The 10,331-nt window shown below is 58.7% G+C and overlaps 1 protein-coding gene across 1 annotated transcript in view; it reads left to right on the forward strand.

Annotated features, from left to right (window-relative positions):
- The first annotated feature begins 587 nt into the window (after positions 1-587).
- Positions 588-10,331, forward strand: part of GLI2 (GLI family zinc finger 2) — a 54,222-nt gene continuing 44,478 nt past the window's right edge. Inside the window, 3 exon segments of the mRNA XM_015567770.1 lie at positions 588-670; positions 996-1,141; positions 1,408-1,513. Coding sequence (XP_015423256.1) covers positions 588-670; positions 996-1,141; positions 1,408-1,513 — 335 coding nt within the window.

A 10,331-nucleotide genomic window follows, 5' to 3' on the forward strand; every position in this document is an offset into this window, starting at 1 on the left:
CCCCATGGAAGATGCCAGTATTGTGGAATTATGAAGATAAAATAGAATATGTAAAAATTAAGTTTAAAATGTCAGGAGAAAAGTTTTAACTCTTGTTAAGAGTTCAGAGCATTCAAACCAAGTGTCCCTCAAGGGATGAATGGATGACCAGAACGTGGCCTACCCTTCTGGCACAGGGTACAATGGATGAGCACTGAGGACATGATGCTCCGTGAAATACACCGGGCACGAGAGGACAAGTACTGCAGAGGGGCCTGGAGTAGCCACATTCATAGAGACAGAAACTAGGGTGGTGGCCGCCGGGCCAGGGTGGGGAGATGGGGAGTTGTGTAAGGGACCCCGGGATTCAGCTTGGGAAGATGGAAGGCCCCCTGATGGGTGGTGGTGGTGGTTGCACAGCAGTGTGAATGTGCTTACCTGTGCTGTGCACTCAGGCATGATTGAAATGGTAAGTGTCCTGTTGTATGTATTTTACCACAGTAAAATCAGAGGATAGTGTTTACAGAGCAGTCCCAGAGTCTGCACGTGAGCGGCAGTATCTGTGTGCCTTTATTAGGGCAGGCCCGGCGGGCTGCTGCCCCGCGTGCATGGAAGACGAACGGCCGCGCCTCAAAGCCAGTCAGCAGGTCAGCCTCACCGCTGGCTCCCGCTGGCCAGGCCTTCGGCGGGAGTGAGTCCGCAGAGAAATCTCCACGCCTTAGCCCTTTCTCCAGTCTAACTGCTTTTTAAAGAGGCTTGTTTTCCTGGCACCTATAATTACGTTTGCCTCCAGGGTACCCAGGAATTTTTTCTTAATAAGCAAAGAGCATCCTACAATTACCATGATGATTTGTTGAGGGCAGGCCAAGTGCAGACAGGGGCTGACTCACCTCTGGAAACTGATGCTCACGCGTTGGCATTTACAGCTCGGAGGCCCCGCCGGCGCGCTTAGGGTCAGTAATTAATGGTAAGAGCCGGGGAATTAACCTGCCCGCATAGGTGTCTGCTGGCTGCAGCGGCGCGGGCCCTGGCTTCACAGAGCTCCGGGTGACCGTGGCTGGCGTGGGTGCCGTCACCCAGGGCTGCGGGAGCCACACAGCCAAGGCCGGGATGGGCAGAAAGAAGCCTGTCGGCTCTGTCAGCCCTGATTTGCGGCCGGCCTGTAATCTCCCCGAGTTCAAAGAGCGCTTAGCTGCTTGTCTTTGTCAAGAGCGCGGTCGGGGATCTTTTATGTGAGTGATGTAGGTTCTCCGGCTGACTTTGATTATTTATTCATCCCCCTCCGTGGGTGTGTGATAGCCGGGCACCTCGGAGCCCCCAGTCCTGACTGCTTTTGCTCTGAAATTCATTGAGCTTTAAAGCCCTTTGAAAATGGCTTCTCCAGGGAGGGGCAAGGTTTTGAAGTCCTGTCTCTCTCCCCCTGTACAGTGCCGCAGCATCTTTTGCCACCGTTCCATGCTCCCTTACCGATTGACATGAGACACCAGGAGGGAAGGTACCATTACGAGCCTCACTCTGCCCACGGCGTGCACGGGTAAGTTCTGCCCTCGGCCGGCCGCCTCGGCGTGCAGCCTCCCCGCACCGGGGAAGCCAGGCTGCCAGCCCCAGCCGCCTCTCCTGCCTCCGTCTTTCTTTTCGGAGTTCCTGATCTGCATCGTCACCTTTGCCACCCATGGGTGCACTGAGCGGGACCCCGAGTGGCTGTGTGGGTGGGATGTGGACACCCAGCTCCCTCTGATTCCCACCTCACCACTTCCAAGGCTGCCGGCTCTCCTGGCGGGTCCATACGCACCTGGGGCTCAGTACCCCGGTCGTGGGAGCCCCTTCAGGCCAAAGGTCCCATAGAAGTATGCTGACCTTCCTTACATGTTGTCCAGGCATAATAATTCATCGCACCCCTTTTGCTCTCTGAAGTGTCCCGACTTGGACACTGAGTTCCGGGATCACCCTACTTATAAGGACAAGCTCAGAGTCAGACGTCGGGGCCTCTTCCCGCTCCTGCTTTGAGACCGCAGGTAGGGAGACGCCAGTGCTGTCCCACCCACCCCTTGAGGCCTGTAGCCGATGTCACTTTTCTTGGTCTTTATTACCTGATGAGCCATGTCCATGCTACCCCCGTGTCTGCTTTCAGAAGAGAGGCCACGGTCTTCCCCTGCCCCCAACATACCTGCTGCTCGCACACCTGCCTGGAGGGGCCTACTGCACAGGACCAGCTGCCCTGTGGCCCCTCTTGACCCAGCCACCTCACCTGCCCACATGCTGTTTGTGGCAGCACTCACACCCCTGCCGCACATTCCTGTGTCTCGGCTCCAGCTGCCCAGCCTGCCTAGAATGGCGCACGATTCCCACTGGCCCGGCCTCCTCCAGGCGTCTCCACAGATTCTCTAAGCCTCAGCCGAGGAGCACCTCCTCCGGGGGCACCGGGACCCGCACACCGCGTGGGACCCTTCCCTGGATTCCACTGCACTCCCGCGCCATGGGTTCACACCTGTCTCCCAGCAGGCTCTGCCAGTGGCTGGTGCACAGTAGGTGCACCATCACTGTGTGCTGAGTGCACAGCCCCCCGTGCATCCCACCCACTGCTCTCCTGGCTCCCGACCGAGTGGAGGCAGTGAGCACTTGCTGAGCACTCACTACGTTCAAAGCACGCGCTCTGCCTGGTCGGGGGCCGGTGACTGAGAGGGGACCCGACCTCAGGTGACTCCTGTTCTGGGCACGCATTTCCTTTCCTCCCCGCAGCAGATCAAACCTGGGGTTTTTATTTTCTTTTTAAAAATGCATTTTACTTTGGAATAATTTCAGACATATAAAAACAGTTGCAAAAATAGTACAAAGATTTCCATAATACCCTTCACCACTTCCTCGAATGTGCTAGGAACCAACTTGTGGGTCTTGCCCAGATCTGGCCAGGTGACTGCTCATGTCTTTTTTCCCTGGTTCGGGACCCGGCTTTTGCATTTAGTTGTCTTATCTCTATCAGCACCTTTAATCTGGGACGGCCGCTCAGTCTCTCTTCATGACCGTGGCATTTTTGCAGGGGGCAGCCCAGCTACTGCATGAAACATCCTCCTGGGCTTGTCTGATGTCGCCTAGGATTAAATTCAGACTTTATGTTTGGGGGAATAATGAGAAAAGCGACGCTGTGCCCTTGCTGCCAGGGGCAGGCCGAGGGGATACTTCTCACCCTGGATGAGTTGTGACCGCTTAGTTCAGGTGCGTTTCCCCAGTTTGAGGTTGGCCGCTCTGTAATGACGAAGCAGTCACGTTGCTAATGTGTGCGTACCCTCCTGCCCCTCACATTGGCACCCCAAACTGCAACCTCCATGGCGGCTCTTGTCGGAAACAGGCGTTACCCGTCAGTGCCAAGTGCCGCCTTTCCGTGCACGTCGCTCCTCCCACATTTATCTGCTAGCATGCTCCTGTGAGGAACAGCTAGCTGTGCCTTCTCCCCATTTCTCTTTTCCAAATAAATGCATTGATATTTGTGATGGTCTGTGAGTTACAGTCTCTGGTTATCGCTGTGTAGTGTGTTGTTCCCATTGTCCCAGATGTGACATTGTCTCCCTGTCTTCCAACACGTTTTGGCGCATGTGGCTGGTTCTCGTGGACGAGGCAGGACCTGCTGCTGCCGCCACGCGCCCACCACAGCCCGCCCAGCTCTCAGACCTCGGCTGCTGCCGGGGACTAAGGCCACTTCCAGCAGCTTCGGGGAGATGCGTACATTTGGAGCAAGTGGCTCCCCCGGAAATTGCTCAGTTGGTGGCATCTGCAAACCTAAGCGTGTTAAGGGAACTGAGTTTCTTCTAGGAGGGGGTTGGAATTGCTGATTTTCTGCTCTTGAGACACGTTTGGCTGGTTCGGCGACACAGGTCCTGGGCACAGCAGGTCTGCGGGAAGTGCTTCCCTGCCGGGGTCCCAGGGCCAGTGAAGGCGTGCTCAGTGCAGAGAGGTCCCGGAGGGGTGCCAGGCAGGCCCCTCACTGCAGGGGAACATCCCGGCTCACATCTCCCCGGAGCTGATAGAAGTCCCCCAATGGCGAATGCGATTTCTCGGATTAACTCTGACCTATGGAGGTTAAACACTTCCTGTTTCATCTCACTCCTCTCAACAGCCCGATGAGAGTGCATTTCGTGTCACCCGCTTTACAGGTGCAGGAACTGAGGCCGCACAGAGAGGATAAGTAGCTGGCATGAGGGTCACCCACGTAGGGGTGGGCAGTTAGAAATCCCATTCCCGCCCTGAGCCCTGCCCCTCAGCCGCACACACTGGCCTCTCTCGGGAGCACATGTGTGACTCCAGGACCCCTGGGCAGGTTCCACCGAATCCAAAGAGCACAGACCACCCTCGGTGAGGGCACTGCCCCTAGGTCGGTGGTTCCCAGCCTGTTAGGAATGCAGGTGCCCAGGCCCGGACCTGCGGAGTCAGCTCCGGGCAGGGCCACGGTCTGCATGTGCCACGCCTGCTGCAGGCGCAGGTTTGAGACACTGTGCAGGCAGGGCCTGGTTGCTGAATGGGGGTCCTACTGCTGTCCCTCCCTGTGAGAGTGGAGCTGTGGCAGGAGGTCGCCTTGCGTCTTCTCCAGGCTTCGCCCTCACCAGCTCTGGGCTGGACACGGGCCACATCCGCCCTCTGGGCCTGCCCCCTTCCTAGGCAGGGAGGCGCAGCGTGTGGGCAGAGCACCTGGAGAAGTAGGTGACGATGGCAGGTCGCAGAAGTCTGGCGGCCAGTGGCCTGCACAAACGGTCTTGTCCCTCGCTGGCCCGGCGGGTCTTCACCTCCCTGGGTAGCTGCACGGCGCTGAGCCTCCTGCTGCTGCTGTGAGGAAGCGCCTCACTCAGTGGGTTAACCAGGACCGATCTGGTCTCGGAGCTCTGGAGGCCAGAGGACTGGAGGAGTCGGTGCTGGGAGAACCGTTTCCTCCTGGCGGCTCCAGGAGAGAATCCTTTCCTTGGCTCACAGGCCCTGCCTCTCTTCGCGTTGCCTCTGTCCTCGCATGGCCATCTTCCTCTGCAGTCCTTTCTCCCTCTGCCTCCCTCATCAGGGCACCTGTGATTGCGCTGAGGGCCACGGGACAACCCAGAACGGTCCTGAACTCAACATCTGCGACGGCTCTTTGCCACAGAAGCTCCCATTCCCAGGTCCCAGGGCTTAGGAGGGTCGTTCTCCAGCTCATTTGGAATCACCAGTCCCAGTGGTGAGCCCAGCATCACCACGTACAGTACAGGGCGTGAGGAATTTGTGCCCTGGAGCCGGTCTGCTGTTCCCTCACTTCCCGATGGCCCTGTGAGGTGGGTTAAATCTGCAGCTCGCAGGTGCAGACACAGGCTCAGAGGTGTCCCCACCCCCAGGGCATGCCCTGCACAGCCTCTGGGCTTGCTTCTGCTGGAGGGCTGAGGAGCCAAGGAGGGCTGGTCCGTTCACACCCGGCCGTGGCAGCAGCACTGTTCCCCGCATCCTGCTGGCCTGGCTTCCAGTGGCTCCACCTTGTCCTCAGGACACTGGGTCCCAGCCAGGCCACAGGGGACGAGGCGATTGCTGCAAAGCCGCCCCTTCACCCCTGCCTTCAGTGTCCCAGGTAAGAAACGGGCAGAGCTCGGGAGGAAAGCGGCCCCTGTGGCCCAGGCCCTGTGGTTAGTATGGGGGAGCCTGGTGCAGCCCGATCCAGAAGCCGCTGCTGTGGCCGCTCCTCCTCCTTGCCAGCAGCAAATGTGCCTAATTACACAAACGTTGCTCAGCAAATGAGGCGCAGTGTCGTCTCCCGTCAGCCCGCCCCGAGGCTCCTGCCTGCGGCTCCGTTCACAGGCCTCTGCGTAGGCACCCGGGGCCTGGTCCACTCTGGCTCTCATGGTCCAGTCGCCGCGTGACGGAGCGCCAGGGCCCAGGACTCCGGGCAGTGCTCCACCGAGGCCTCCTTGCCCTGCCCGGCCTGCAGGGGCACAGCTGTCACCTGCCCTGCCAGGCTCTATGGGCCTGTACTCTACTGCTGACCAAGCTGAAGGAATGAGCCTCAGTTTTCTCATCTGTAAAAGGGCATAATGCATAGTAAGGGTACCTACGCCATCTACTGAGTTACTTGGGGAATTAAATAGGGTAATTTAAATGAGAGTTTGGAAACATTCCATAGATGCTAATAATGGTTGTTATCACTGTTGCTCCTCCATTGGCCTGTCAGAGAAGGAGGTTGTCTGCAGGCACGGGACCTGTGTGGCAGGGGCAGGCTGTGCCATGCCCTTGGACGAACTACTGTCGGTGGCTGTGGCACAGGAAGGTGGGGAACAGGCTGAGGAAGTCACCACTGGGGATGAAGAGAGGAGGGTCCCTACCCCAGGAAGGACTTTGTCCTTTAGCAGCAGGAGGTACAGACCCGACAGGGTCTGCAGAGCTTGCTAATATTCAGAGCCTTCCAGAGGGAACAGCCTGCCCCTGGACTCCTGGTGCATGAGCACCCCTTACCTGTAAACCACAGGTGATGGGGAGACACATGGCTGGAGGGAGTGTTCTTGCTGGTCGGGCAGAGTTCTCTTGTGACCCCCACCCCTCACCCTCACCCCAGGGACATGCTCCTGAGGCTCCGAGAGCCCTTCCTCAGGGTGAGAAGAAGGCCCCGCGCTCCCCACTGCCTGGAGACTGCCCTTAGGAACTGGCTCACCCGCGTGTTGTGGGGACCTAGGCTGAGACATGGCAGGGCCTTGGCCAGGCTCCCCGTTCCTCAGTGTCCTGCAAGCGGGAGTGTAGGCTGAGCGGGGCTCGGTTCACTCGTGCGCTGGCCGGGAAAGTGGAAGCTCATGTTCCTGGCTCTGGGGTGGGGGTTGACCTTCCACTCACTGTGTCGCTTGGGTCCTTCCCATCCCAGCCTGCCCGGGGCTTCAGAGAGGACCCATTCCAGCCACTTCCAGCCGGAAGGTTAGAGACCAGCTCGTGCCGCAGTTCTCAAACCTGGCTGAAGGTCTGACTGGGGTGTGTCTGAAAGACCCACATTCCCGGGCCCCTGCCCTAGAGCTTCTGGTTCTTTCAGGCTGGGGCGGGGCCTGGGAATCTGCTTTTTCACAGGTGCCTGCAGGCCGGAGTTCACAGGTGCCCGCAGGCCGGAGTTCACAGGTGCCCGCAGGCCGGAGTTCACAGGTGCCCGCAGGCCGGAGTTCACAGGTGCCCGCAGGCCGGAGTTCACAGGTGCCCGCAGGCCGGAGTTCACAGGTGCCCGCAGGCCGGAGTTCACAGGTGCCCGCAGGCCGGAGTTCACAGGTGCCCGCAGGCCGGAGTTCACAGGTGCCCGCAGGCCGGAGTTCACAGGTGCCCGCAGGCCGGAGTTCACAGGTGCCCGCAGGCCGGAGTTCACAGGTGCCCGCAGGCCGGAGTTCACAGGTGCCCGCAGGCCGGAGTTCACAGGTGCCCGCAGGCCGGAGTTCACAGGTGCCCGCAGGCCGGAGTTCACAGGTGTCCACAGGCCAGACTTCACAGGTACCCACCGGCTGCCTTGCTCATTCTGTACCCAGGAAAGTGGCCCAGTGACGTCTGTTGGCTTTGCAGAGTCAGAGCCCGCAGGGCGTGGCTCCAGTGATGAGGACTCTGAAGTAACACCTGGGGGTATTACAAATCCCCTGTTCCTTTCATTACCTATGCCCAGATCCAGTGCCCTCAAGTTGACCAAAATTGATTCATATTCTCAACTTGCAGAAGGAGGTGAGCATTTGGGGTGCGGGCTGGGGAGCAGTGGATAGTGACGTCTCAGCCATTGGAAGGACTGTCCCCTCCTCTCTCCTGCTACCGGCTCCACACCTGACTGAGACGCCCATGACCCCCAGCACCTGCCTCGATTCTGGACCCAGCCACCACTGACCGCTCCCCTGCAGATCAGGAGCTGTGTTTGCGGCAGCGGTCACGGCCCAAGGCCACCCTGCTCGGGGAGGGGAGGGGCACTTGCTGGGACAGATGGTTCTGGGCTTACCTCTCAGTTCATGCAAAGTCAACATGCTGACTCCAGCCCTTTAAGGAAAGGTAGGGACGCCAGCTGGTGGGTGTGAGTACCCACCTCCCACCATCGTCCGCACACTTTGTCACACGTGCCAATTACCCAGAGGCCCCTGAGAGCGCTGTGAGGATGCCTCACGCCAGCGCCTGCATATTAATGGGGTGCTTAGCCCTCCCTGTGTGCTCTTAAGAAAGTCGTTTCTTTGCCGTTGCTGGCTGAGCTCGTGGACCTCCAGGCCGGGGCCTTGGAGATGGCTGTCCCAAGGTCAGTGTTCCGTGAAGACTGTGCGCCGTCGTGAGCGCAGCAAGCACGTTTGCACAGCCTGTGGCTCACTTGCATTGTCCTGGGCCCGACAGCTCTGTCCTCAGCCAGTCACCGAGGGAGGGGGGCGGACACCGAAAGATATGTGGGCATTTTCCTCTTGATTCTTGGCACAACACACCAGGCTCATGGTTCATAGAGCACTGACGTTGTTTGTGGTTTTCAAAAACTTGTGGGAAGATGAGACTTCCAAAGGGCAAGTCCACCTGGCTCCTGGGCCAAGGGGTTGCGTGGGCCTGGGGTCACCCACCAGGGCCTTGTACCACCGCCGCCGCCTTCCCCTCCCCACCTCCCCCTCTCCCCCGGGCTCCTTGCTTTCCTCTGTCTCCAGGGAGCACTCCCTAAAAACCCACTTCTTCAGAGCAGACGGACAGCAGGGACACGGAGCCCGGAAACCCTGGGACCAGGCTGTTCGTAGGGCCAATGTGCCAGCCTCTGTGGCCATGTGAGGACTGAGTGACAGAGATGCGGGGCCTTGGCTCACAGTGATGTGATGGCCCCCAGAGACCCTCCAGGCAGGGCCTTCCCCTCTCTGGGCAATCGCAGCCTCTGGGTCGTATCCCCTCCCCTCATCGACACCCTAGGACAGTGATGGCGAACCTATGACACGCGTGTCAGAGGTGACACGTGAACTCATTTTTTTGGTTGATTTTTCTTTGTTAAATGGCATTTAAATATATAAAATAAATATCAAAAATATAAGTCTTTGTTTTACTATGGTTGCAAACATCAAAACATTTCTATATGTGACACGGCACCAGAGTTAAGTTAGGGTTTTTCAAAATGCTGACACACCGAGCTCAAAAGGTTCGCCGTCACTGCCCTAGGAGGAGGGCGCATTGCCACTCCGCTTGTCAAGTAGGGAAACCAGCGCAGTGAGGCTGGCTGCCTCCTCCGGCCACAGCCTCCTAGTGAGCAGCACAGCCGGGATGGGAACCTGGGAACTCTGACCCGGAGGCCCACCGCCACCCCGCGCTCCGAGAGCCCGGCTCCCCGCTCCGGGAAGGTGCGGCACAGACAGCTCATTCATAATGGAGGCTGGCCTGTAAAAGTTTCATGAGGAGCGTGTCTGATAGGCGGCCTGCTCTTTGATCTTGGATGAGTGCTGGCTTCTCGCAGAAGAGACGCTGCCTGGCTCTGGGCTTTAGAGAGAGCCCGTGTGGCCAGCCCAGGGCCGGAGGGGCCGGAGCAAAGCCCATCTTGATGTGCAGAAATGAGGCAGGCCTGGGAGGAGCTGCCCGGTGGAACGGTCCTGCAAGGTGGGAGGTGATCCGCTGGGCCCTCTCCTGTCCTGCTAGGGCCCCCTCGTCTTGGCCATTTCCCATCCCACCCCCCGGGGATGTCGGCAGAGCAGGGTGGGGCAGAGTTCACAACCTGCTGTTTGTCCTGAGGCCTCTGTGTAACCTGTGTGAGACTCGGTGTCCCCACCTCTAAGACGGAGACGCAGCCGCGCCCACCTGGGTGGGCGTGAGGCTTAGAGGAGTTGCGAAGCATGCAGAACAGCTTCTGGCACAGAGTGCGCGCCAGACAATCACGGACTTTTCTGGGTCTCGTGTGGACACCAACAGGACACTCCCGTTTCACTCCAGGCACTCTGTTGGGTGCGGGCCGGTGGTACCATATCCAGTCCTCCCGACACCCTGGAATGTGGGCGATGTTCTCCCCAAGTCCTAGAGGAGAAAACTGAGGTTCCCAGCATCGAAGGGCTTCCCACGACCACTCAGCTAGTCAGTGAGCTCGGACCGCACGCTGGCACTCCTCTGTGCCATGATCGTCGTCAGAGAGGACGGGGCCTCGCAGAGCATGTTTTAGAGCAACAGTGCCTTACCCCTGCTGGGAAGCATGGAAACACAACAGTAATTAGCTCCAAGGAATGAATCGCTAATGGCAAAATTACAGGTGTTGGTGGGGTACATTGCCCTCTGGGGGGGGGGGGGTCTCTCCCACTGCCTATGTCCAGGTTGTCCACTCGAGGGAGAAGCCAACACCAGAGCCCAGAAAGCACTAGTTTATTCGCCTAAATCGTTGTTGCAGGATTGATCTGTGTCCCAAGTGCTGTGTG

Source organism: Myotis davidii, unplaced genomic scaffold (assembly GCF_000327345.1).
Source record: "Myotis davidii unplaced genomic scaffold, ASM32734v1 scaffold3, whole genome shotgun sequence".
Taxonomy (NCBI): domain Eukaryota; kingdom Metazoa; phylum Chordata; class Mammalia; order Chiroptera; family Vespertilionidae; genus Myotis; species Myotis davidii.